We start from the raw sequence: 27,950 nt of genomic DNA, 5'->3' as shown, positions 1-27,950 counted from the left end.
TCAGAGATGGACAGGGGCGACGGGGCCCCCTGGAGACCGGGACGAGGCAGGGATGAGATCTGGAGCTGGCGGGCATCTGACGAGAGGTTTCTCAGTGTCTGGAATCTTCTCTCCCATCTTCTGTTCTCCTGTCACCTTAGGACATGCTGACAAGGGAGGAACGCAGGACGCGTTATTTAGAGGTTTCTGAGGTGGGCAACCTTAATCCCGATGTGTGGGGTCTGAAAGGATAATGTAGCTTGACTCTTCGGGGAGGCCTTGGTACCCAAGGAGGGTCCCTGCGCTTTTTGAAGCTGCCCCCAGGTTCCAGTGTGGTTCTGAGGAGGTTGTCCCTTGGAATATCGACAGACTTTATAGCTATGGTCTCACACAGCTGGGAGAGTTGTTCAATGTCCCACCTAACCATTCAACCATCATCCACCATTCACCACTCCTCATCTATCCACTGACCCACCCATCCATCCCTCTGTCCACCCATCATCCATTTCCCCATCCATTCATCTCTCCATCTCTTGATCTCCCCATTATCCATCCATGACTCATCTTCCATCCCTCCATGTGCTTTCTTCTTTATCTTAGATAAATACTGCATGTGCAATTCATCCCCTTTATCTGAGATTCTCGGGAGGGTCCTAATTACTTCGTTTGCCATATCTGTGCTTTGCTCTCTAGGTGGATGATTTCCACTGGATACAAACTCATCTTCCAGTGGGTATGAGTTGAGATTTTGGGTTTTGCTTTTTTTGTTTGTTTTTTGAGGGGGGATGGTGGGAGATGGTCATTTCAAAACTTCACAAAGTTTTGTGTGGAAAGGGAACCTGCCTTGCTCAAGGCCAACTCTGGTTTAATCCGTGGCATCCCACAGAGTCCCCAGAGCACCACCAGGAGTAACCCCTGAGCTTTGTTGGGTGTGGCCCCAAAACAAACTATATAGAAAGCTCGACTGTCTTCACCATCTGGTGGAGGCGGGGGGTAGGTGGGCAGTGGTATTCCAAAATTTTTTCCTTAGTTTTCTGATCACACCCAGCGATGCTCAAGGGTTACTCCTGGCTCTGCACTCAGGAATCACTCCCAACAGAGTTCGGCAGACCAGAGGGGATACCGGGGACTGAACCTGGGTGAGGTGCGTGCAAGCCCAGCGCCCGCCCCACTGTCCTATCTCAGCAGCCCACATGAAGACAGGGTTTTGGGTTTTTTGGGGTTTTTTTTCCAGTTTATCCACCTGATGCGTCCTGAACCACAGTGGGCTGGTAGGAAGGGCTGTGCACAGGCGGTAACAGGTGAGAGCTGTCCCCTCGGAACCCCTGAGGTGAGCTACCTGGTGGGGGGGGGGTCTTTTTTCAGGAAGTGGTCACAGCAAGTGGTCCATGCTAACAGCGTGATGGGCACAGGGGCGGGGTGTGATGCACGGGACCATCGTCCCAAATCCTGGAGACACGATGGGTGATGACCAAGCACGTAGGTATCCCCATGCCAGTGTGGCAGATTCCCCAAGAAGTGCCCATCACATGGGCCCCGGTGAACTTGGGAACACCAGGGCATGCCGGGATAAGGACTATGTGGGCAAGAGAACGTCAGGGACACAGTCACCCAGCCCCAAGCTCGCTGCCTTCACCACTGCGCATGCCCCCCCCTCCATCCCTCCCGGCCAAAGCCTGGCCCCGAGGGCAGCATGTGGGCGTGGCTTTTTCTGGGGTGGTCCAGGGGCAGCTGAGACCCCTCGCTGCTGAATCTGACATCCCAGGTGTCAGGGGCTGACAAGTAGGTCGCCTCCGGGACCTTTTGACGCTGCCCCACCCTCTGCTGGGCTCATGCAGGACGCCCACCCTCAAAGCCACGAACCTTCGGGCTCCTGCTGTGGGGCAGATGCCAGGACGGGAGGGCAGGAAGGCCTCCAGGCTCGCTCCGCTCCACAAACCCACCTCGTCTCCGCCTCTTTCGCAGCAGGGGCGGACCTGGAGAGGGGGGAATAATCTCCACGTGAGTCCCAGGAACCTAGCGGGCAGCGCCCCACGCCCAGGGGCTGTCTTGGGAGCTGGAGCGATAGTCCAGCGGGGAAAGCGTTTGCCTTGCACGCAGCTGACCCGGGTTCGATTCCCAGCATCCCATAGGGTCCCCTGAGCACTGCCAGGAGTAATTCCTGAGTGCAGAGCCAGGAGCAACCCCTGAGCATCGATGGGTGTGACCCAAAAAGCAAAATCATCATCATCATCACCATCATCATCAACATCATCATCATCATCACTGTCATTGTCACTGTCCTCCCACACTGTTCATCGATTTGCTCAAGCGGGCCCAGTAACATTATGAGACTTGTTACTGTATTTGGCATATCGAACATGTTACGGGTAGCTTGCCAGGCTTTGCAGCGCGGGCGAGATACTCTCAGTAGCTTGCTGGACTCTCTGAGAGAGGTGGAGGAATCGAACTTGGGTCAGCCGACCGGGCTGCACTCAAGGCAAACGCCCTACCGCTGTGCTATCGCTCCAGCCCAATAACAATAATAATAAATAAAACTGTCTTGGTGTCTAAGAAAACAGTGAGATGCCTGGATTGGGGAGGGGCCCTCTTGGGGGGGGGGGGGGGCTCCCTAACAGACACTGGCCAGAAGCTTCCTGTTAACAGGACGTGGCCCCCACAGTCCTGGGCCAGGGCTCTCCTTTCACGTCCGGAAGCAGGAAGCCTGGCTCAAGCCACAACCGACAGAAAAGGCATCTGGTGGGGTCAAAGTGACAGCACAGCCTTGCTGGCCTTGCACACAACGGACCCGGGTTTGATTCCCGGCAGCCCCTAAGGTCCCCTGAGCCCCGCCAGGAGTAATCCCTGAGTGCGGAGCCAGCAGTCAGCCCTGAGCACCGCCGGGTGTGGCCCAAAAACCACGAAAGAAAAAAAAAAAGGCCAGGTGGAAGGGTAGGGCAGGGGCAACTGCTTTAGAGGTATCAGAAGTCCTTCTGGGGCAAAGAATGTTCTAGAGCCACAGTTTGAGCAAGCCCAGGGAATGCTTCTCCCCCAGAAAGGCTGGTATATTTGGATCTTATGTGAAATTCTCCTCCGTGTCATTAAAAAATGAAGTGGATAGAAATCGGTATTTGGAGCATCCCTGGTCTGGCCATGGTGACATGGGGGATATAAGGGCATTTAAGAGACGACAAGGTGACCTCCACCTTCGTTCACTGATGCAGCACCTGTTAGGGACGGGAGTCAGAGTGACAGCTCGGGGCATTGGCCTTGCACACCACCAGCCTGGATTTGATTCCCAGCACCCCACAGAGCCCCCCACCCCCTAACCCAAAGCTAACAGCTCAGTGTTGTCACTGTTAAGTGTCCCTGTGTGCAGACTTAAACGCCAGGCAGAAAAATAAAGTCATAAAATTTGCAGGACTTAAAAGGGGGCTAGAGCAGTAGCACAGCAGGTAGGACGTATGCCTTGCACGCGGCCGACCCGGGTTCGATTCCCAGCATCCCATAGGGTCCCCTGAGCACCGCCAGGGATAATTCTTGAGTGCAGAGCCAAGAGTAACTCCTGGGCATCACCGGGTGTGACCCAAAAAGCAAAAAAAAAAAAGAAAGAAAAGACGTATTATGAGACTAGTATCCCAGGACAGTAGAATCAAGAGCCAGGAGGGGCCACTATGACAGTGAGAGTTAGAAATGATCACACTGGAAAAGATAAACATGATCACCTTATAGTTCTTACATTGCAAACTATAATGTCTAAAAGGAAAGGGGGGTGAGGGAAGGAGGGAGGGAGAGAGGAGAGGGAGAAAGTGTCTGTCATAGAGGAAGGCTGGGGGGGGTGGCGGGAGGGAAACTAGGGACATTGGTGGTGGGAAATGTACACTGGTGAAGGAACAAGTGTTGGAATATTGTATGACAAACTCAATCATGAACAACTTTGCAACTGCATCTCACGGAGATTCAATTAAAACGTGTGTGTGTGTGTGTGTGTGTATGTGTGTGTGTGTCTATACATATAAATTCAAGGAAAATAAACTTTTTTTTTTCGCTTTTAGGGTCACACCCAACAATGCTCAGGAGTTAGTCTTGGCTCTGCACTCAGGAATTACTCCTGGCAGTGCTGGGGGGTGAGGTGGGGGGTCCTATGGGATGCCAGGGATCGAACCTGGGTCGGCCGCGTGCAAGGCAAACACCCTCCCTGCTGGACTATCGCTCTGCCCCCATCAAAGAAAATTTCTTAAATAAATAAAATGCCAGGCAGGCACGTGAAGTTATGATCCACACGTGTCCTACTTTTGCTCCTGGTGACACCGGACAGCCCAGGCATTAGAGAAATCATTATTCCTAGAACTGAAGATGGGACACGGCTCAGTGGGAGAGAGCGGACCTACAGACCCCAAGCAGCCCCCACCAGAAAAGGCTCTGCCTATCCACCAGGCCCCCCTTCCTTCTTTTCCTGGATGGAGGCCACCAATCTGGGTCCACCAGGGTCAATCTGGGACACACAGAAGCTGCTGCCATGTGAGGGACCAGCACGGACGCCAGGTCTACACGGGCCGTTAGCCCCACCCAGGCCCGGCCCCTCGCTCGCTCTCAGCCGACAGGGACTCGGCACCCGGGGACTCACCCGTCATCATCTTCCGCCGCCACTGCCGCTGGCTCTGGTCTCTCTAGAAGCCTGGGCGGGATGAAGTCCGGCTGTGGCCGTGCGCTGTGGACAAGGAGGCCACCAGCGATGAGAGGACAGCAGGACGAGCGGAGCCATGGCACCGTGGGGAGGCGCTGGCCCTGCACGCGGCCAACCCGGGTTCCGTCCCGGCACCCCATACGGTTCCCCGAGCCCCGCCAGGAGTGGTCCCTGAGCACAGAGCCAAGGAGTCAGCCCTGAGCATCACCAGGCGAGGACCCAAAAACAAAAGCAAAAGAAAAGAAAAATAAAACAATGAGACAGGGGCCAAGCGGGTGGGGCTGGAGCGATAGCACAGCGGGGAGGGCGTCTGCCTTAAAGGCAGCCGACACGGGTTCGATTTCCAGCATCCCATAGGGTCCCCCGAGCAACACAGGAGTAATTCCTCAGTGCAGAGGAGTAACCCCTGTGCATCGCCGGGTGTGACCCAAAAAGAAAAAAGAAAAAGAAGAATAGAAACAGGTGAAGGAGAGGGGAGTGTGTAGAACAGGAAAACCCATCCATGCCCCGGAGAGGGGGTGTGAGGGGGTCCACAGGGCGACCATGAGGAATCAAGTGACACCTTAGAAGATTATGCAGAAGTTTAAGGTCCATGAAACCATCTATGAAGAACAAAAAAAGGAAAAAGGAACGGAAACAATACAGCTCAGCTTCCAGAAAAAAAAAAATTGTCAGGATTCCAGAGAGAAGACCGAATGAGAATAACTGTTGGCTGAAAAAATATCAGGGGGGGCTGGAGCAATAGCACAGTGGGTAGGGCTTTTGCCTTGCATGCGGATGACCCAGGTTCTATTCCCAGCATCCCATATGGTCCTCCATGCACCGCCAGGAGTAATTCCTGAGTGCATGAGCCAGGAGTAACCCCTGTGCATTGCCTGGTGTGACCCAAAAAGGAAAAAAAAAAATCAGGGCCAGAAGCTGGAGCAATAGTACAGCAGGTAATGTTTTTGCCTTGGGCCAACCCAGGTTCGATCCCTGGCGTCCCTTGGGGGCCACCGCCAGGAGTAATTCCTGAGAAGCCCCTGACACAGAAAGCCAAGGGAAAACAAAAGTTCTAGATGTGCCTGGTCCCCTCCTTGAAGCTAATGAGAATGACAGGTAGGTTTGTCCAGAAAACAGAGCAATAGTACAGTGGGGAGGGCGTTTGCCTTGCATGTGGCCGACCCAACTTCAATTCCCAGCACCCCTTAGGGCCCCCCGAGCACCTCCCGGAGTTATCCCTGAGCGCAGAGCCAGGAGTCAGCCCTGAGCACCGCCAGGTGGGGCCCCAAAACACAGCGAAGAGAAAAAGAAGTCAAAAGGGGGCAAACAAGGGAAGAAAAGCATGAGGCACCCCTCCTCCTTCCAGAGCCTGGTTCTCTGGGGAAGAGGGGAAGCCCCTTTGCCAATATGAGGAACCTGCTGGACGCGGGCCCTGACTGATCACCAAGTCCACCTCGGCCAGCCGAGAACCTGGTGAGGGCGCCAACATTTTTACCCACAGGAAGTCCCAAGTATTTCCTGGATGTGCTGTGTGAGCTTGGCCAGGTGGAGGACCCTCTCTGAGAACTCCTGGACTCAGACATACACTGCCCTGCTCTGAAGGGGAAGGGGTGAGGGAAGAAGGGCTCAGTGGGGGGGAGGGGAGAGGGGCGAGTCCCGAGGGTCCTTGAACCACAGTGTGATCAGTCCTGTGCTGCCAGAGAGAAAGGAATGACAGGTTCAGACGGGGAAGTTTCCGGATGAAGGAGTGCGTGGGCTCGCCTGACTTCCGCCAAGGGCACATGTGACTCGGTCATTTCTGCCCTGAACCTCGAGGGAGCCCTTCATCACTCCTGTCTTTTCTAAGACGCCCCTTTCTCAACGGGGAGCCCCGAGGGGGACCCCAGGTTCAACACAAGCCCTCAGGAACAGAGCAGGGTTAAGGGGCAGGGACACAAGTCCCCGCACGCCCCGTCGAGGCTGGACACTCACCTCTCCCTCCGGGCTCTCAGTCGCTCCTCGTCGAACCTGCAGAAGACAACGTTGCTGAGCCCCGAGCCACCGTTCCCCTCACAGCACAGGAGGGAGGAACATGTCACTACTGTGGGCTGCGGGAGGGCCAAGAAGCAACCTGGTGTGAGTGCATGTGTGTGCATGTCCGTGTGTGTGTGTGCATGTGTGATGTACGTGCATGCAAGTGCACACATGGACTTGTATATGTGTCTACGTGTGTGCATGTATGCACCTGTACGTGTCTAGGCACATGTGGACGTGATATGCCTATGTGTGCATGTATGCACCTGCACATGTCTGTGTATGTGCATGTGTGTATGTGTCCGTGTGCGTGCATGTATGATGTGCATGTGTGCATATACCCCTGTACATGTGTGTCCTGTGCATGTGCATGTGATGTGTGTATGCACGTGTGCATGTGTGTTTGGGTGTGCATGTGTACACATGTGCACGTCTGCATGTGTGTGATGTATGTGAAAGTGAACGCGTGTGTGTGCGTGAGTATGCACCCATACATATGTCTATGGGTGTGTGTACGCAGTGCAAGTGTACGAATGCACATGTGCGTGTGTGCGTAGGTGTGCTTGTGTGTGGTGGGAGGGTCTGCACCTGCTTTACTAATCTCTAGCCCACCCCCAACCCGGCAATTCCCTCCTTGGTCTCTCCCAATGTTTGGTGCTGCAGACACGATTCAGCAAATAATCTGGGCTGATTAAATTCATCTGCATTGAACTATCATTAGAAGCTCATAGAAAAAAATAAATAAAATTTGAAAATTGGGGGCTGGAGCAATAGCACAGCGGGTAGGGCGTTTGCCTTGCAAGCAGCCAACCCATGTTCAATTCCCAGCATCCCATATGGTCCCCTGAGCATCGCCAGGGGTAATTTCTGAGCACAGAGCCAGGAGGAACCTCTGTGCATTGCCGGGTGTGACCCAAATAGCAAAATAAATAAATAAGAAGCTCATAGACTGGGGGGCTGGGGCCATGTCCCTCTACCAGTGACCCACAGTTTTGGCCAAAGGGTAAATGTGTTTGGAGGCTGGAGGAATAGCACAGCGGGCAGGGCGTTTGCCTTGCACAAGGCCAACCTGGGTTCGATTCCCAGCATCCCATATGGCCCACTGAGCACTGCCCTGAGCACTGCCAGGGATAATTCCTGAGTGCAGAGCCAGGAGTAAATCCCTGTGCATTGCCGGGTGTGACCCCCCCCCAAAAAAACAAAGGGTAGATGTGTTGGGCCTCTTGTCTGGGTCACAACTAAGCAGCCCTGGGTGACCCGTGAGCCAATGAGTTTGTTATAAAACTTTATTGGAGGGCTGGAGCGATAGAACAGCGGGTAGGTAGTTTGCACGTGGCCTTACACGTGGCCAACCCGGGTTCAGTTCCCAGGATCCTATATGGTCCCCTGAGCACTGCCAGGAGTAATTCCTGAGTGCAGAGCCAGGAGTAGCCCCTGTGCAACAACGCTGGGTGTGACCCAAAAAAGCAAAAAATAAAACTTTAATTTTTAGCGTCCAGTGAAGAGTTAGGAGCTGGTGGTGCTCTGCCAGCCCTTGCTCTGCACCCTGTTCTGTCTGCCTGACCCACACCTGCTTGCGGAGGGGTGCAGGGGGTGGAGGGGCCACTCACTGCAGCACACAGTCGGGGATCTGCACGTGCTCCATGGGGATCAGCCGCTCCAGGTCCTCCAGGCTGTGCACGTACTGGATCTTGTTGATGAACTTGACGCTGGCAAGAAGAGCAGACTGGCCTGACCCCCCGCCCCCAAGGCCCCTCACCTCACTCCCCCTCAGTTGTTTTCATCAGGGGTACTGCCTGATTCCATGAAAATGCACGATCACTCCACATTCTTTTTTTTTTTTTTTTTTAGTTTTTGGGTCACACCCAGCAATGCTCAGGGGTCACTCCTGGCTCTGTGCCCAGGCATCACTCCTGGTGGATGGGAGGACCCTATGGCATGCCGGGGATTGAACCCAGGTCGGCTGGGCAGAAGGTAAACACCCTCCCCACTGTTCTATGGCTCCAGTCCTCACTCCACATTCTTTGGGGATGAACATTGAGTCTGCCCCCACCCAGAGCCTGGCTGTTTGGTCTCATCAAGGGTCTTTAAAACCAGACATGGGGTTCTGGAGACATAGCAAAGCAGGGAGGGTGCTTGCCTTGCCCTGGGCGAAGCCAGGTTCAAGCCCCGGCATCACATAGGATTCTCCAAAACTCACCGAGAATGACCCCTGAGCACAGAGCCAGGAGGAAACCCTGAGCAGCAGCATCAGGTGTGATCCCAAACCGAAATACTAAATAACAAAAAAAGGGGGGGTGGGACTAGAGCGATAGTACAGCGGGTAGGGCGTTTGCCTTGCACTTGGTCAACCCGGGTTCAATTCCCAGCATCCCATATGGTCCCCTGAGCACCGCCAGGAGTAATTCCTGAGTGCAGAGCCAGGAGTAACCCCTGTGCCAAGTGTGACCCAAAATACAAACAAACAAACAAAAACTAAGTAAATAAAAAAATAAAACCAGGGGCTGGAGCAATAGTACAGCAGATAGGGCACTTGCTTTGCATGCGGCTGACCCGGGTTCGACCCAGGCCTCTCCCTTAGGGTTCCCTGAGCACAGCTAGGGTGGTAGCCCAAATGCAAAACAAATCCATTTTTTTTCTTTTTGGGTCACACTCACCGATGCACAGGGGTTACTCCTGGCTCTGCACTCAGGAATTACCCCTGGCGGTGCTCAGGGGACCCTATGGGATGCTGGGAATCGAACCCGGGTCGGCCGCGTGCAAGGCAAACGCCCTACCCACTTTGCTATCGCTCCAGCCCCACAAATCAAAATTTTAGCACTGTTCTCTAGCACTGTTCTCCTGCTGTTCATCAATTTGCGCGAGTGGGCAACAGTAACGTCTCCGTTGTGAGACTTATTATCAAAATTTTAAATTTTGGAGCCAGAGTGATAGGACAGCAGTTACAGCATTTGCCGTGCAATGCGGCTGAGCAATGAGGCTGATCCGGGTTCGGTCTCTGGCACCCCACATGGCCCCAGAGCCCAGGCGGAAGTGATGTCTGATACCGGTGTGATGGGGTTGTGATCTGAGGTCGGGTAAACCATACACATGGAATTTGATCATGGCTGATTGTAAAGTTTATGCGCTATGAATAACTTTGTAAATTACAGTGCCTCAAGAAAAAAATATTAAAGGGGATGGAGAGATAGCAAAGAGACAGCGGGTAGGACGCTTGCCTTACATGCAATTCCCAGCAACCCAGATGGTCCCCTGAGCACCGCCAGGAGTAACTCCTGAGTGCAGAGCCAGGCGTAACCCCTGTGCATCGCCAGGTGTGACCCAAAATGCAAAAAATATATATTAAAAAAACAAAATTTTAATTTTAAAAAGGTACCAGGACTGGTACCTGGCGTGTTAGTCTCTTAGTATTTTTTTTCCCACAAATGAGTGCAGTCATTTTATGTTTCTTCTTCTCCTTCTGACTTATTTCACTTAGCATGACACTCTCCATTTCCATCTATTTATAGACAAATTTCATGATTCCATTTTTTTTCTAACAGCTACATAATATTCAATTGTGTAGGCATAGCAAAGTTTCTTTAGCCAGTTGTCTGTTCTTGGGCACTGAGACTGTTTCCAGATTCTGACTATTGTGAACAGTACTTTAATGAACATACAAGTGCAGACGTCATTTCTGCTGTGTATTTTTGCTGCCCGGGGTATATTCCCAGAAATGGTATTGCTAGGTCATATGGAAGAGGCCGGCAAGCTACCGAGAGTATCTCGCCTGCGCGGCAAAGCCTGGGCAAGCTCCCCGTGAAGTATTCAATATGCCAAACACAGTAACAACAAGTCTCAAAATGGAGATGTTACTGGGCCCGCTCGAGCAAATCAATGAACAGCGGGAGGACAGGGACAGGGACAGTGACCAGGACCCCCGAGTAACACCAAGGTGTCCCAGGAATCCTGGACAAGGCAAGTCCCAGGGAACCGAATCCTCAGGTGTGATGGGGTTGTGATGGGGTTAACTTCTTCTTCCTGTAGAATCACCAGCCCAGCCGAGAGCCCCGAGAGCCCCGAGCACTGCCTGGGAGCCCCACACAGAAGAACACGGCAGGGTCCCCCCCCAGCACCTGCCTGGGTGCAGCGTCACCTGCTCACCTGATGAAGGGCCTCGACACGGCCAGTACAGTGCGAATGAACCAGGACGGGTGCACGATGATCAGGGACTTGAGGTTTTTCCGCAACCTGCGAGGGAGCAGAGACGGGGAGCGGGGTTTGGGGGGCGGGACGGTGTGGACAAATCCAGACACCCGTCCCACGCTGCCACGGGCCCCACGGAGGGCAGAGGGAGGCGAGAACCACCGCAGAGGGAGCAAAGCAGAGTGACAGGTGTGTGGATGCCCGGAGCCAATGTCGGTGGTCACAGGACCAGAGACACGAGCCAGATACGGGGACCCCTCCCATAAATCTAGGGAAGTTGCTGCAGAGAGTTGGGGACATTTGGGTGAACGTTGGGGAAAGGGTGTCTCCTGGCAGAGAAGGTCCTGGAGACAGGGAGGGGCAGGACCACGGTGATGATGGAGTAGTTTATGTGACACACATTTGGGCGGTTTTTTGTGGGTTTATTTTGGGGGGGATGGGGGCGTTGGTCCACACCTGGTGATGCTCAGGGGTTACTGAGTACTGAGTGTCTGAGGTTGAAACCCGGGTCAGCTGGGTGAAAGGCAAGTGTCAGGGCTGGAGCAATAGCACAGCAGGTAAGGCGTTAGCATTGCACACGGCTGACCCGGGTTCGATTCCCAGCATCCCATATGGTCCCCCGAGCACCGCCAGGAGTGATTCCTGAGTGCAAAGCCAGGAGTAACCTCTGAGCATTGTCAGGCGTGACCCAACACACACACACACACACACACACACACACACACACAAAAGGCAAGCACCGTCCCGGCTGGACTATCACTTATCACTCGGGCCCATATGTGAAACACATTTTGCCAATTTGGTTACATGGTGGGGGGCGGGGGGTATGTGTTTGTGTGGGTGGGTGCATGTGTGTAGGATAGCACTGGTTTGGTTCGTCCTTTCTCCTCTGCCTGCCATAAGGAGCTTAGGTTTGCTGAGTAACACCCATCACAGTGCTCACTAAGCACTCCCATTTCCTCGGTATTCATCTTTAACTTCTCCTTTGTGCTCTGCTTCCCCGATCTGTTTATCACTCAATTCCCCTAACCAGTACCTGTGACTCATAAAGTCAAATTCTTCAGAGATCTCTGGATTTGTATTTGTAAGTGGAACATTGCTCTTCTCCTTCCCTTCGGTCTTTCGCATAGTTCACTTCAGAGCAGTGTCCTTTTTGTACAGACTCAGGAAGACAGTTAATGCTAAGCTTTTGTAACTTGGGAGTTCACTAACTCCAAATAATATTTACTCCTGGGCATCCTGGGCTTATTTACTTGACTTAAGCCTCAGTTGCCCTTAGTTCCTAGCACCCCAAAGGCAGGGTCCTAACGAAGGGACTGGATGGACACAGGGAAAACCATAAGCTACCCTGGACAAACCGTCATGACCCAAAGAGAAGTGACTGGACAAGAACCCTGCTGGGGTCAGGAAGGACTAATCTGGCCTGAGGACTGCAGTCTGGGATCTAGAGCGAGATGTCCCAGGAGAGCCACCATTTAAACTTAATATATCTCTTACTGTGTCCATACAAAATGACTAGAAAGAGTATTAAAAGTAAATCTAAGAGGCTGAAGCAATAGCATAGCAGGTAGGGTGTTTGCCTTGCAAGCAGCCAACCCAGGCTTCGAATTCCAGCAACCCATATGGTCCCCTGAGCACTGCCAGCAGTTAATTCCTGAGTGCAGATCCAGGAGGAACCCCTGAGCATCGCCGTGTGAGACCCAAAAGGCAAAAAAAAGTAAATCTAAGATGATTGTTTATGGACAGAGGAAAGGAGAAGTGGGGCTGGAGTGACAGCACAGTGGGTAGGGCATTTGCTTTGCCAACCCAGGTTCGATTCCCAGCATCCCATAGTACTGAGCAGCATCCCATAGTACCAAGCATACCGAGCACCGCCAGGAATAATTCCTGAGTGCATGAGCCAGGAGTAACCCCTGTGCATCACCGAGTGTAAAACCAAAAGGCAAAAAAAAGAAAGGAGAAGTATGTCCTTAGATGGAAGCAGGAAAAGACTAGATTGGAATAAATGGCAACTGATCACCAATCAGCCTGGCCCCGTTTTCTCCTCCTTCCATCCACTGGCCATCTGGGGTGGGAAGGCAGGCGAGAGAGCACCGCGTCGCCTTACAAGCGGCCAACATGGCCAACCCGAGTTCGATTCCTCCGCCCCTCTCGGAGAGCCCGGCAAGCTACCAAGAGTATTCGATATGCCAAACACAGTAACAACAAAGTCTCCAATGGAGATGTTACTGGGCCCGCTCGAGCAAATCGACAATCAACGGGAGAGCCTTTACCTTTACCTTTACACATCTGTGTGTGTGTGACATAACTGGGAGCCCCAGGGTCTCACGTGCACACACGTGCGCACATGTGCGCCTACACTCAGATGCACATGTGCACACACAGATGCACACAGATGTACACACATGCACACGTATATGCAGATGTGCACACACATGCACACACAATGCAGACAAATACAGATGTACACATGCTTGCACACGTATACGCAGATGTGCATGCACACACGTACACACACAATGCACACAGATGCATATATGCAGACATGCACGTACACGAATAGGCATATGTGCACCCACACACGCACACACTGCAGACACATACACAGATGCACACAGATGTACACATGCACGCACATGTATACACAAGTATGCACTCATGCACACGTATGTGCAAATGTGCACGCACATGAGTACACATGCACACACAATGCAGGCACACGTACACACGCACACAGGAGCAGGCGTTCCTTCTGCTGGGGTCCACAGCTGAGCCAGCCTGCAGTGTTTCTCTCCTGCTGTTTCTAGGATGAGCCAGAGTCATTTGGGGACATGCTGTAGGGGTCGTTTGGGGGACAGGCCACCTGCTCCCCTGGTAGTAGGGCCTGGGTCTGACCTGGGCTCTATCCCCTTTGGGACTCTAAGAACCTGGGGACCCCCAGGGGTCATCATAAGTCCTCGGATGGAAGCAGGGCCGCCTCTGGACACATGGACACAGGATGCTCACTGGGCCCCCCACACACACCTGTCCCAGGGAGACTCTAAGGGGGTGCAAGACCAGATCCCCTGGGATACTCTGAAGGGCTGAGCACTGAGCCTGACCCCAATAATTCATGACAGAACTCCCTCGGTGTAATGTGACCACCACAGGGGTCCCCAGTCCCCTTCTCCCCCACCGTCTCCTGAAGGGGCTGCTTATAAAGAAGAAATTCCCTCCCTCCTTCTCTCCCTCTCCCTCCTGCTCTCTCTCACACACGATCATACTATCACACACTTATTCTAACACAGACACAACTTCTCTCACACGATCACTGTAGGGTAACAATTGATTTGTCCTTTCTCCCTTGCCACAAGGAGCTTAGGTTTATCGGGTTACACCTATCACAGTGCTCCCAAGTCACTCCCATTCCTTTGTTTATCTGTAACCACTTCTCTATGCTCTCTTCCCCAACCAGTTAATCAGTTTTTCCCCCTAATCAGAATCTGTTAATTTGTAAGATCAGATCCTTCTAGGACACTGAACTTGTAAGTCAATAAATATTACCTTTCTCCTCTCCTTATGTCCTATGAATAGTTTACTTTAAAGCAATGTCCTTTTTTTGTATAGATACAGAAAGACACTTTGTAATTTAGGATTTAAGGTAAAGGTAAAGGCCCTCCCGTTGATCCTCAATTTGCTCGAGCGGGCCCAGTAACGTCTCCATTGGAGACTTTGTTGTTACTGTGTTTGGCATATCAAATACTCTCGGTAGCTTGCCGGGCTCTCCGAGAGGGGCGGAGGAATCGAACTCGGGTCGGCCATGTTGGCCACTTGTAAGGCGAACGCCCTACCGCTGTGCTATCGCTCCAGCCCAATTTAGGATTTAATTGGCTTCAAATATTATTCACTCCCGGGCATCTGCTTTCTCGACTTAAGCCTCAGTTGCCCTTAGTTCCTAGCACCCCAAAAGCAGGGTCCCAACGAGGGACTGAATGGACCCAGGGCAAACTGTGAGCTACCCTGGCATCAAAATGGGCCATGCCAAAACACCAAGATTCTTACCTATAAGTTAAGAGCTTGATCATGGACAAATGCTGTCATGATCCAAAAGTAATGACAAAACTAGGACCCTGCTAGGGATAGGAAAGATTATCTGGCCTGAGCACTGTAGTCTGAGATCTAGATGGCCCTAGGAGAGCAATTCTATAAGCTTAATGTATCTCTTACTGTGTTCATACAAAATGATTAATATTATGAATGCTTATGTTTGTTGGACAAGGAGAGGAGGAACACCCACGGGATTCCACTCTTGGGTGGGTTGTCTTGCTCAGAGTATCTGTCCTAGAAAAAGTATCCCCTGAGGCAAAGAACTTTACCCCTATTGATTGTGACCACACCTATGTGGAAGCCCCAACCCCTCATGCCTTGGAATTTAACTAGACTATAAGAGTGGGCTGGGGGATCAAGATCCAGAAGCCAGAGTCCAGAGGCAGAAGGTAAAAGGGGATCCAGACTCCAGAAGGAGGAGAAAGGGGATCTAGATCCAGATTCCAGAGCCAGGAGGAGGATGAAGGGGGATCGAGAAGGAGAATGAAGTAGCACAGGGGAGGAAGAGGCAGGAGGAGAGTCAGAGGAGAATGGAGATGGGAATGGAATAAACTACAACTGACACCAACTAGCCTGACCCTCATTTCCTTCCTTCGCCTGCCCATCGCCTTCGACCTCCCCGGGGTGGGGGAAGTGGCCGAGACTACCGAACGCAGGCAGCGGGACCGATAGACCGCTGCTGTCTTTTTGTGTTTACACAGATCACACATACATTCTCAGACCCATTCAAACCCATACACACAGTGTGTGGACAGGCACACGCACACGCGCGCGCACACACACACACACACAGTGTGGGCACCAAGTGCCCACTCACCGCCTGTCAATCATCTGGTAGCACTTCTTGAGCCAGCCAATGCCCGGCATCTTCCGCCGTGGGGTGGCGCCATTCAGGTACACAATCATGTAGTCCTCGGCGACCAGGAGCTCCAGGCTGCTGATGACGTACCTGGGCAGGGTAGAACAGGACGGGGCGGAGATGCCGTGAGGGGAACTGTGCCAAACACACACGTTCAGGTGCTATGGGCGGGTAGATGCCCCAGGTGTGCAGGTGGGTGCCCAGGTGATTCAGGTGCCGGACCCATGCCCAGATGTGCCGGGGTGCTGGTGCCCAGGTGTATCAGGAAGGTGCCCAGGTGAGCTGCAGCACTGAGTGTGAGCATCTCAGCCAGGAGTACCCAGAGGTCATGCTTTCCAGAAACCCTGTAGGCACGCATGAGAACATAGTGGGCACGTCTGGAGCGCACAATGAGCAAGTGTGTGACATACCGTTAGCATATGTGGTGCACACTGCCATCACGTGCAGGGAGAAAAGGGAGAGGGGGAGGAGGGGGAGAGAAGGGGAGGAGGAAGAGGAAGAGGAGGAAGGGGAGGAGGAGGAGAGGCAGAAGAAGAAAAGGAGGAGGAGGGGGAGAAGAAGGAGAGGAGGAAGAGGAGAGGAAGGGGAGGAGAGAAAGGGGAAGGAGTGGAGGAAGGTAGAAAGAATGGGATGAGGAAGAGAAGAGGAGGGGAGGGGGAGAAGGAAGGGAAGAGGGGGAGAAGCAGGATGAGGGGAGGGGTGCAGGGGCCGCAACTCACAGGAAGAGGTTCTCCATGATGTAGTGGTAGTCGGGGGAGCTGCTGTCAGGGAGGAAGCAGGCGGCGAAGACGATGATGGCGTTCAGGCCTTCGCCATAGTAGCCTGGGAGAGCAGACGGGCAGGCAGGAGTGGCCGCAGCACCTGGAACAAGCCCTCCCTCCCCGAGCCCCCCGCATGCTGAGCCCCGCCTCAGCCCCTGCTCTGCTGGGGAGTCACACCCGGCGGTGTCAGGGCTGCCTCCTGGCTGATGCACTCAGGAATCACTCCTAGCAGTGCTCGAGGGACCGGAGGGGGTGCCAGGGTTCGAACTAGGGTCGGTCACGTGCAAACGCCCTACCCAGGGGACTATCGCTCAGGGCCCAGGGCCTGGTGCTAGCCAGCCCTTCTCTGCCTGGATCTGACTAGGAGCAGATCTGGGGGTGTTGAGGGGGGCCTCAGCATCGCCCCCGTCACACATCTGCCTTGGGGGCGAGCACCGGCCCCCTCCGAGGCACAGCTGGGCATCCTCAGACGCCCGTCACACACCCCCACGCACACACCCCCGCGCCTGCCTGGACACGAGGGGCATCCCCTGCGCAAGCCCCCCCATGATGAGCCTGTAGGCAGAGCGGCAGTGGGGGGCGGTGGGGGGGCTCACCTCCGTGCGTCACCACCCGCATGTAGGGGCGGATCATATGCAGGTCAATGCGGTGCTCCTGCTCGCCGATGATCACCGTGCGCCAGAGCCGCCCGTTGGCCGCGCCCCCGTCCTCGGCCGCGCCGTCCCCGAACAGGTCCGCGCTGTCCCCGGGCATGTTCTTGGCGGCGGCCACGGGGGTGTCATCTGAGGGGGCAGAGCGAGGGGTCTGAGTTGGTGCGCCTGGGGTGGCCCCCAGCATCGGCCTGCCAGGCCCCCATGGACGCGTCCCCACCAATGGATGGCACCCAACTGGGCAGTGGAGACCCTCAGGTCGGGCGCGGGCCCCAGGGACCCGTCGGGGTGCAGGTCGGGGGACCAGGGTGAGCCCATTTCTGGGAGACATCTGCCCAAGGCTGTGGACGTGCTCAGTCTTCTGGGGGCTTCTCAGGGCTCTGTGGGGGCTCCCAAATAACAGTTAAGCCTCCGATCTGGCCGGTCAACAGTGCTGGGCACTGGCGGGCACATCCAGTCCCCTCCTCCGATTCCCAACAACACCACATGGACCCCATGCGCGAAGCCAGGAGGAGCCCCCAGCACCAGCAGAGGTGACCCCCAAAACTAACTCCCACCTCCCAAAAAGAAAAATAATCAGATGCCAGAACCAGAACCAGAGGACAGTGGGGACAGGACTGACCTTGCACACGGCCTGGGTTTGATTCCCCAGCATCCATAAGAGGGACTCCTGAGCACAGCGCCAGGAGTCAGCCCAGAGCACTGCTGTGTGTGGCCCCCAAACAAACAAAAACTCAGATCTGGGGGAGAGATGCTGGCAGCTGAGTCATCCCAGGCCAAGGTCTCTGGACCCCCGATGGAGTGGGGGCAGACTGGGTCCCCTGCTCTGCCAAAGGGCCACACTGCACCCACCCACACCCGGTAACTGCCAGAGAAACGACCCAAAGTCAGGGCTGATCTCAGAGAGGCCCGAGAGACGCCTGCAGCTGACCATCCCGGCTCCAAATCCCTGAAGCCAACAGACACGTGAGCAGTCACGCAGCAGCTCCGAAGCTCCCAGACCTGCCAGCCGGGGAAAGGGGAGAATGAGCCGGGAACACTGAGTGCAGGCCCGCTGAGCTCAGTGAGCGGAAACACCAACACAGGAGGCCCCGCTCACAGCGATCCGCTCAGGAAGTCCGTAGGCCAGCAACAGTCTCAGGAGAGGCATGTGGGGGTAAGCAAATAAAGTGAATCCGGGGCTGGAGCGACAGCACAGCGGGGAGGGTGTTTGCCTTGCAAGCGGCCGATCGGGCTTCGATCTCTGGCATTCCATATGGTCCCCTGAGCACCGCTAGGAGTGATTCCTGAGTGCAGAGCCAGGAGTAACCCCTGAACATCACCGGGTGTGACCCAGAATAAATAAATGGATTAGTGCCTGATAAGGGGGGAGAGCAGGGGGGGAAAGGGGAGGAGAGGGGAACTGGCCGAGGGAAGGGCACTTTGGTGCCAGGGCAGATGTTAGGAGACTCAAAACCTGAAACAACTGTACCGTGAACAACTTAGTAAATTACAGTGTTTAAATAAAGTTTACAAAAAAAATTTAAACAGTCAGATGTGGGGCTGAAGAGATGGTTCAGCAGGCAGGGCGTTTGCCTGGCATGTGACAGACCCGGGTTCGATCCCCGGCATCACATAGGGTCCCCTGAGCACCGCTAGGAGTGACTGCTGAGTGCAGAGCCAGGAGGAACCCCTGAGCATTGCCAGATGTGATGCAAAAAGCAAAGAGAGAGAGAGAGAGAGAGAGAGAGAGAGAGACATAGAACCCTAGGGCCCGAACGATAGTACAACGGGTAGGGTATTTGCCTTGCACGCAGCTGACCCAGGTTCGATTCCCAGCATCCCATAGGGTCCCCCACGAGTAATTCCTGAGTGCAGAGCCAGAGTAAGCCCTGAGCATCGCAGGGTGTGACCCAAAAAGCAAAAAAAGAAAAAAAAAAGAAGCAGCAGCCAAACGGAGCCTGGAAGCCCCCCCAGGTCCATGCACCAGCCCCGCGGCCCCCCAGCCCCCCACCACCACCCCAGTCACCTTCCCACTCCAGGTCATTCCCGTTGCCCAGGAACTCCAGCGAGTCCGTCTCATCCGGGGTCTCGATGTCGTCCACGTTGATGTCAAGGTCGTCCGGGGTGTCCAGGAAGTCGTCGGACAGCAGGGACCCCTCGCTCTGGTCCAGGGAGAGGTTGATATCCGGGGCCACCAGCGTCTTGCGCTTGCGGTGAGCCCCGCCGAAGTTCAGGGTGCTGGGAGGGGCTGCAGGGGACAGAGAGCAGCAGAGCCCGGGAGCCGGTCACCCCAACACCCTCTCTCACCGCTGGACCTCCCCCGACTGTGCCCGGCCCCCCAGGACCCCCCCACTTGGAGCGCCAGGTGGCTCCAGGGGCGCAGGGTGGGGGGTCAGGTGGAGGTCTCAGAGTCGTGACACCCCCAGGACCAGAGAGAATGCCCTCCAGATGCCAGGGGTCCCCCCGCCGAGCATCGCACGGTCCCCCAACACTGCCGGGAGTGACTCCCCAAGATCTGAGCCACAGGCCCTGAGAATCGTCAAGTAGAACATGGAAACCCCCCAAATGCCAAAATGTTGGTTCATCTGTAATTAATTAAATGAGTCAATCTCCTACTTTTGCATCCCCGAGTTCCTCTGTCCTGGGGGGCTCTGGGCACACTGCCTGCCCCCCTCCCCAGGCTTACATGGTCCCTTCATGAGCCTCGTGCAGTTGGGGCGGCTACACTGAGCAACTGGAGCAACAGAGGCAGAGAGGTCAAGCAACTGACTCAAGGCCACACAGCAACAAGGCCACCCCGTCCCCTGCAGCCCCAGAACAGACGCCCCCCAGCCCACTTTCCCTGATGTCCCACCCCAAATCTCAGTCTTCCACCGCTCTGCAAGTCAGGGAACTTACAAGCTGCGTCTCCCCCGGGGCTGCCAAGCGAATCCATCCCCGTGTCTTCCGGGAGGGGTCTGGGGTCCAGCCAGGAGTAGACACGGGACACCCCCAATCCAGCCGGAAGCGGGCAGGAGTCACACAAAATGACAAAACCTCGTTAGTGCAGGGAGCTTTGGGACCACACGCAGTGCCAGAGACCAAACTAGTCGCAAGCACCTATAATTAATTTTTTGCTTTTGTATTTTGGGTCACACACTGACCCTGTGGTGTGAGGGGCGGGACCCCTGGCATCCAGAGCTGCCTGTGCTCACACTTTATTCCTGGCTCTATGCTCAGTGCTCAGGGCTTACTCCTGGCTCTGTGCTCAGGGCTGACTCCTGGCAGAGCACAGGGGGACCCTCTGGGGTGCTGGGGATAGAACCCGGGTTGGTTGCGTTTGAGGCAAGAGCTGTGCTATCTCTGTAGCCACTAAAGTATTTTAAATTCCCTCCCAGACTTCGCTCACTCAAACTGCCTGCCCCTCCTTCCCCGCTGTCACCCCAGCACTAGCAGGAACCCTCCCTGGACCCCAGACACCCAGACACGGCCCCCTCTGCTCCACATGTGTAACCCTATAAGGCAGGAGGATTGACGGGGCAAGGGAGTGGGGTGAGGGCATGTCCAGGGGCCCAGTTCACAGCAAAGAAAACTGAGGCTGGGCCAGGTAAGTCCCACACCACGTTTGGAAAAAGGGAAACGTTCTTCCATCCAAGTACTAACAGGCCCGGCCCTGCTTAGTTTCTGAGATCAGACGAGATCGGGCGCATTCGGGTGTGTGTGTGTGTGTGTGTGTGTGTGTGTGTGTGTAGCTTCCAAGATCAGACGAGATCAGACGCATTCAGGTGTGTGTGTGTGTGTTTGTGTGTGTGTGTGTGTGTGTAGCTTCTGAGATCAGACGAGATTGGACACATTCGGTGTGTGTGTGTGTAAGTGTAACTTCTGAGATCAGATGAGATCAGGCACATTCAGGGTGGGGTGTGTGTGTGTGTAGCTTACGAGATCAGATGAGATCGGGCGCATTCGGAGTGTGTGTGTGTGATTTTGTGTGTGTGTGTGTGTGTGTGTGTGTGTGTGTGTATGAGTGAGCCCGGCCCTGCTTAGCTTCCAAGATCAGACGAGATCCAGGCACATTCAGGGTGTTGTGTGTGTGTTTGTGTGTGTGTGTGTGTATAGAAAGCATACAAGTCTCAACCTTTAACAACATGTTAGTGATCTCTTATAGTAGGGCTTAATGGTCTCTGGGTGAAATACAGCAATTCCCACACTCTTTCCTCTAAGAAAACTCTTATAGCATTTTCAGCCATTTATTCATCCTTTATTCATCACGGTATCACGGTCACGGTCCTCCCATTATTCATCAATTTGCTCGAGCGGGCCCAGTAACGTCTCCATTTTGAGACTTGTTGTTACTGTGTTTGGCATATCGAATACGTCACGGGGAGCTTGCCAGGCTCTGCAGTGCAGGCGAGATACTCTCGGTAGCTTGCCGGGCTCTCCGAGAGGAGCGGAGGAATCGAACTCGGGTTCGGCCATATTGGCCGCTTGCAAGGCAAATGACTTACCCGCTGTGCTATCGCTCCAGCCCCATTTATTCATAACAATACAAAATATATTATTTCGGTTCTGCTTTGGGGCAGGGGTTGGGGTTTGGGATGGAAATATCCGAAATATGGTGGTGGGAAGGTGTAATGGTGGTGGGATTGGGGCTCGAATGTTATTTATAAAATTTTTAAAAATTAAAAATGAAGTTAAAAAGGGAAATTTATTTTCCCGTTATTCCAGGGGCTAAAGCCGAGTCCACTCGCTGTCCTCTGCTGCCCCCTAGTGTCCAGCTCGCACTGAGCACAGGCCCCAGGGGACAGAGGACGCATTGGCCCTGACCCCAGCTCCCTTACAGGCTTGGGGAGTCCCAGCACACGCAGGGGCCCCATTCAGACACCCACTCTCCCATGCTCTGTGATTTCCACTTCCCAGGGGCCTCTGACATCCGGGTTTGGCCCCGGTGGACCATGGGGAAATCAGAGGAAGGAGAGGGCCAGTGTTTGATCTGCAGAACTGTGAGCTCTTTCAGAGCACAGGATATGAACCAAAAAAAAATAATAAAATAAAATAAAACTAGAAAAGAGCAGACCAACTCATTTAATTTTTTATAGTTTTTTTTCACGGCTGAAGCGATAGCATAGTGGGTAGGGTGTTTGCCTTGCACACGGCCGACCCAGGTTCAGTTCCTAGCATCCATATGGTCCCCCAAGCACCGCCCAGGAGTAATTCCTGAATGCAGCGCCAGGAGTATCCTCTGAGCACCAGGAGCATCGCCAGGTGTGACCCAAAAAGAAAAAAAAAGAGAAGGAAATGATTATGGGGTGATGGAGGAGGAGGGGAGTATCCTGGAGGAGGTGACTTGACAGCAGGTGGCTGGCATCCCGGAGGACTTCCCAGAAAAAAAATATTAATTTTCTGCAGGCAGTTCAAGAAACGTACGTGATTGGTGCTTAGGACAAACAACTGGCAGGAAGGCTTTATTTAGAAGTTCTCAGGGCTGGAGCCACATAGCACAGCAGGTAGGGCGTTTGCCTTGCACGTGGCCGACCCGGGTTCGATTCCCAGCATCCCATATGGTCCCCTGAGCACCGCCAGGAGTAACTCCTGAGTGCAGAGGCAGGAGTAACCCCTGTACATCGCCAGGTGTAACTCAAAAAGAAAAAAAATGGAGATGCAGGGGGCGGAGAGATAGTATGGAGGGTAAGGCATCTGTCTGCCTCGTGCATGACAGACTTGGGTTCATCCCTGCATCCCAAAGGGTCCCTGAGCAATGTGTCAAGAGCGATTCCTGAGGCTGGAGCGATAATACAGCGGGTAGGGTGTTTGCCTTGCACGCGGCCACCCTGGTTCGATTCCCAGCATCCCATCTGGTCCCCTGAGCACCTCCAGGAGTAACTCCTGAGTGCAGAGCCAGGAGTCAGCCCTGTGCATCGCTGGGTGTTACCCAAAGGAAAGCAAAAAAAAAAAGTGATTCCTGAGTGCAAAGCCAGGAGTCAGCCCTGAGCACTGCTGAGTGGTAGCCAAATTAAAAATAGGAAAAAAAAAAAGAGAAAAATCTGGAGATGCAGTTTACATAAGCCTGGAAACTTAAGTCTTTTCCTGAGACTGTTAAAGCCTCATCAAGCCAGCAAAGGATACAAAGAGAATAAATAAGTGAAGCTTCTGCAGCCTGCACTGCAGTCAGCAAGAATCAAAGACGAACCCCACCTCCCCCAGCACCCACACGCACACCCTAGCCATCATGGGGGTTTCCTGAGCTTCTGAGCAGAACCCTGGAGTCCTGGGAACTCGTGAGGTCCAGGCGTCTGGGGACACACACACAAGCTTCCCACAGGCCTTCATGTCCGCTCTGCCCCTGTCCCCCCACCCCACCCCACCCTAGCCCTCACCCCTCCTCCTCCCCCTGCCCCGCCCAGCCCAGAGCGGGAAGCGTGGTCAGCACCGCGGACAGCAGCCTGAGCCCCTTAGAGGACCGGCCCTCCCCAGGCACTGGACTACGCATTCAGGCCCACTTAGGTGCGGTTCTGTCCAGTTCCCCGGATTCGGGAAGCATTCAGAATTCAGGGGTTTGGGAGGCAGGGCGGGGGAGGCTGATCCCATGGGGCTGGGACTTGTGAGCGGGGGCTGGAGAGGTCAGAGTTTTGCCTGCTGGAGTCCCCAGAATCCCCCTCAAGGGGGCCTGGGATGCACCCCAAGGCATGAAGCCAGAAACAACTTCCAGCACCACCAGTGTGACCCCAACACTGAAATGGTTATTAAGAAACTATAGGGGGAGAGGCAGCTTAAGGAAGCAGCCTAGGGATCAGGGTGCAGACCCCCGGCTCCTGTGTTGCAAGGGTTAAGACTCAGGGATGCTCCCTCCCCCCCGCACTTCAGGGTTTAATTAAGCCCACAAAGCCCCCCAGCACTGCAGCATTTAGATCCAAAGACCCTCCAACACTACCCATGGTGACCCCCAAGCACCAAACCAAGACCAGTTGTCGGAATCGCCAGGTGTGACTCAAAAACTCAGGAACTAATGAATACAATAAAAACGAGGGGCTGGAGCGACAGCACAGCAGGTAGGGCGTTTGCCTTGCACATGGCCGACCCGGGTTCGGTTCCCAGCATCCCATAGGGTCCCCTGAGCACTGCCAGAAGTAATTCCTGAGTGAAGACCAGGAGTAAACCCTGTGCATTGCCAGGTGTAACCCCAAAAGCAAAAAAAAGGGCGGGTGGTGGGAGGGATATTGGGATCATTGGTGGTGGAGAATGGGCACTGGTGGAGGGATGGGTACTCGATCATTGTAGAACTAAAACCCAAGCACAAAAATGTGTAAGTCTACAACTGTACCTCATGATGTTTCACTAGTAAAAAATTTTAAAACTTCAAGAAAAAAGAAAATGAAAAGAGGGGGAGTCCCACCTGGACAGAAGCTCCAGGAGGGGCGGGGTCACTGGCTTGGCCCAGGTCTGCTTGGGGGGGGGACCCTGTTGAATCCCTGGGGGGCCGTGGGGGACAGGCCAGGCGGCAGAGGGGGGGTGGGCCGGGCTGTGGGACAGAGATCAAACTGTAGGGCTGGTGGGGGGCCACAGGGGGAGGCCAGAGCTGGGTCTGGCAAGAGGGGTCTCATAGGGCTGAGCACCAGGGCAGGGGCACTAGGTCAGCAGGGAGGGCACTGGCCTTGCCCGCAACCACTGGACCAGGGTTCAATCCTGGACATCCCATAGGGTCACCCTGAGCGCTCCAGGAGTGACTCCTAAGCATGGCAGGTGTCGCCCCTCCCCCCAAAAATGACTGAGCATCAGGGACAGCCCCAAGGCCTCCGAAAACCTGCAAACCCAACAAGTCCTAAAAGTCACTGTTATTCGTCGATTGCCTCGAGCAGGCCCCAGTAACGTCTCTTTCATCCTAACCCTGAGATTATATTCAAGGCTCTTTAGGAGAATGAGACCCATCATTGTTACTGGTATTTGGCATATTTGGTACGCCACGGGGAGTTTGCCAGACTCTGCCCTGTAAAAAGTCACTAAAAAAAAAAAATACAAGCTCAGGGCCTGGAGCAGGTAGCACAGCGGGTAGGGCATTTGCCTTGCATGCGGCAGACCCAGGTTCGATTCCCAGCATCCCATAGGGTCCCCCAAGCACCGCCAGAAGTGATTCCTGAGTGCAGAGCCAGGAGTAACCTCTATGCATCACCGGGTGTGACACCCCCAAAAAAAAACTATATATATATATATACACACACACACACACACAAGTTCAAAAGGCAAATGGGGATGGAGCTCATATATACAGGGTGAGAGATGGAGGGAAATGGAAAGAGAGATGCGGAATGGGGGTGGGGGGAGAAGAATTAAATGATAAAGCTGAGAGAGAAATGTTAACAGTTGTCAGGAGACTACAGCAGGGAGGGCACCTGCCTTGCATGGCCAACCGGGGTTCGAGGGGTGACCATCCCCTATAGATCCTGGAGCAGGGAGCCAGGAGCCAGCCCTGAGCATTGCCGGGTGTCGCCCACGTTGGGGGAAGGGGGTGGAGAAGCAAAACAAAACAAAGCTTCCAGCTCACCACCCCGTGGGCCGGGAGATAATCCAGGGGCTGAAGCCCAGGACAGGCCTGTGGAGAAGGGGTTGGGGGTGGGGGGCCGCCACCAGACATGAGACCCCTCCCCCATCGCAGAATGAATGGAGAAAAGGTGGCAGCGAGCCAGGGAGTACCAGGACGCCCGGTCGCTCCATCAGGCGGGCAGGAAGCAAAGAAAAGATACCGGAATTGGCGGCCGCGGGCTGCGGGGGGACGAGGGGGGGGGCACCCTGGCAGCGACCCCTCCCCCAGAGACGTGGGCATGAAGCAGAGCCCCCGGGAAGAGGACAGAGAACAGTGTTAGGAGACAGAGCCGGGTCTGCCACCCAAGCAACAAGGCGCTCCGTTTCTAGGGGCAGAAAAGAATTGACGCCTCAAGCTCGGCAGACCTCCCCTCCTTCCCGGCCCCCCCCAGAAGGATACACAGGGGGAAGCTTGTCCTGCAGGAGGAGGGAGGGGGCTGCACGACCCCCCAGCTCCCCGCCTCCGCAGCTGGGGGAAAACTGACTTGCAATTCACAAGCGCAGCTGGGAGAAGCGGACTTGAAATTTACATGCGCAGCTGCTTCCCGGATGCCACCTTTGTCTCAGCCAAGCGACTGGGAGGGTTTGCAAGGAGGAGGGCGAGGGGCACGGACAAAGCCCACCCCAGCGCCAAGCTAAGCGATTGTGGGGGGCGGGCGGGGGAATGAAAGTCCTCCTCCTAGGACCTCCGATCTTGGCCACGGGGAAGAAACACACACACGTCCTCCTAGGACCTCCGATCTTGGCCACGGGGAGGAACACACGCACGCACACACACATACTGAATTCCTGAGCAGGGCGTGCATGGGGGTCAGGAGACACAGCTCAGAGGGGAGGGTTTGTGCCTTGCACACAGCTGATCCGGGTTCCGTCCGCAGCACCCCTGTATGGCCCCATCAGGAGTGATTCCAGGGTGCAGAGTCAGGAATAAGCCCTAAGCACCTCTGTGGGGGGGGGGGGGGGGGGAGTGGGGCTGGACCAATAGCACAGCGGGTAGGGCGTTTGCCTTGCACGCGGCAGACCCCCGTTAGATTCCCAGCATCTCATAGGGTTCCCCAAGCACCGCCAGGAGTGATTCTTGAGTGCGAAGCCAGGAGTAACCCCTGAGCATCACAGGGTGTGACCCAAAAAGCAAAAAAACAAACAAACAAAAAGAGGGGGGAGAGAGCGAGGAGGGGGGAGGAGAGAGAAAGAAGACAGAGCCCACGCCCTGCGCTGCAGCCTGCAGCTTAGAACCAGTGCAGAGGGCTAGAGCAAGGGACAAGGGCCCAGCCAAGTTCTGCTCGCAGTATTCTGAAGTCCGGATGGAGGACCCTCCCAGCACCGTGGCGGGAGGACGCACCCGGCCCGGAGTGATCCCCGAGGACAGCACCAGAGTCAGCCCTAAGCCCCGCAGGATGTGGCTCCAACACAAAACGCACCAACAGTTCCCAGTCTGCGGGAGAGGAGCCCTGGGCTAGACACACAAGTTTGTTTTTCGTCCAACAAACGCGTCTGGGCTTGTTCTGGAAACGTGGGACTAACCCTTAAATTTCCCGGTTCCCTCCACCCCCGCAGGCGCTGGACCGGAAGTGCTAGATGGGGGTGGCCAGACGGTGGACACTGGGGAGGGCACTTAACCTTATAAGCCACATCTGATCACCAGCACCGCCCCCCCCAGAGTCCCCTGAACCCCGCGCGGAGTGAGCACTGAGCCAGGAGTAAATCCTGTGCACCGCCAGGTATAGCCAAAAAGCAACCAGCCATGCAGGGAGCACGGTTCAAAGACCTAGACTTTGCCCGGATCCCCCCCTCTTCCCCCAAGCACCGCCAGGAGTGAGGAGCTCAACCCCACCCCACTTCCGGTGTGGTCTGAGCCTGGTCCCCAGCACAGAGCCCAGAGATGGCCCCAAGCCCCACACCAGACCACCCACTCGCTGCTCTTGGAGCCTACAGAGGCGCTCAGGGTTCCTGCGGGAGCTTGGGGGATTTGGGGGGGCCGGGAGCATGTGGGGCGGAGGGCGCTGGGGTTGTCAGGGCCATCCTGGCTGTGCCTTGCCCCCCCCCCCACGCACACACACCCGGTACCTGGGAAGACCTTCATCCTGCCACTCATCTTTCACATCCACGTTCTCCATGCGGAGCGTTGCCTCAGTGGTCCCCATGAGAGCTGGGAGGCGCCGCGGTGACACAGGGCGGGACCTAGGGGAGGGTCACCACACAAACCTGTTGGGTCATCCAAGGCCAGTGTCCTC

The 27,950-nt window shown here is 54.9% G+C and overlaps 1 protein-coding gene across 1 annotated transcript; it reads right to left on the bottom strand.

The window, feature by feature from the left end:
• Nucleotides 1-27,884, bottom strand: ATCAY (ATCAY kinesin light chain interacting caytaxin). Its single transcript, XM_056113220.1, has 12 exons — nt 27,784-27,884; nt 20,062-20,120; nt 19,190-19,411; nt 17,128-17,313; nt 16,490-16,592; nt 15,729-15,860; nt 10,784-10,870; nt 8,251-8,349; nt 6,599-6,634; nt 4,586-4,669; nt 1,843-1,955; nt 1-146 (listed from the first exon to the last, which is right to left on the bottom strand). Exons 1-12 carry the CDS (start codon nt 27,858-27,860, stop codon nt 1-3), a joined length of 1,344 nt encoding a protein of 447 aa, XP_055969195.1. The 5' UTR covers nt 27,861-27,884.
• Between the last annotated feature and the right edge of the window lie 66 nt (nt 27,885-27,950).

The sequence above is a fragment of the Sorex fumeus genome, unplaced genomic scaffold (assembly GCF_029834395.1).
Source record: "Sorex fumeus unplaced genomic scaffold, SorFum_2.1 ptg000019l, whole genome shotgun sequence".
NCBI classification, from domain to species: domain Eukaryota; kingdom Metazoa; phylum Chordata; class Mammalia; order Eulipotyphla; family Soricidae; genus Sorex; species Sorex fumeus.
Note: the sequence above shows the minus strand (reverse complement) of the source record. Positions and strands in the feature narration are given on the sequence as shown.

Coding starts and splice junctions, on each gene's coding strand:
- ATCAY (XM_056113220.1), bottom strand. CDS start 27,860: ATGGGGACCACTGAGGCAACGCTCCGCATGGAGAACGTGGATGTGAAA. Junction 19,412..20,061: donor CCCCGGGGGAGACGCAGCTT/GTAAGTTCCCTG, acceptor TGTCCCCTGCAG/CCCCTCCCAGCACCCTGAAC. Junction 6,635..8,250: donor ATCCCCGACTGTGTGCTGCA/GTGAGTGGCCCC, acceptor TGTCTTCTGCAG/GTTCGACGAGGAGCGACTGA.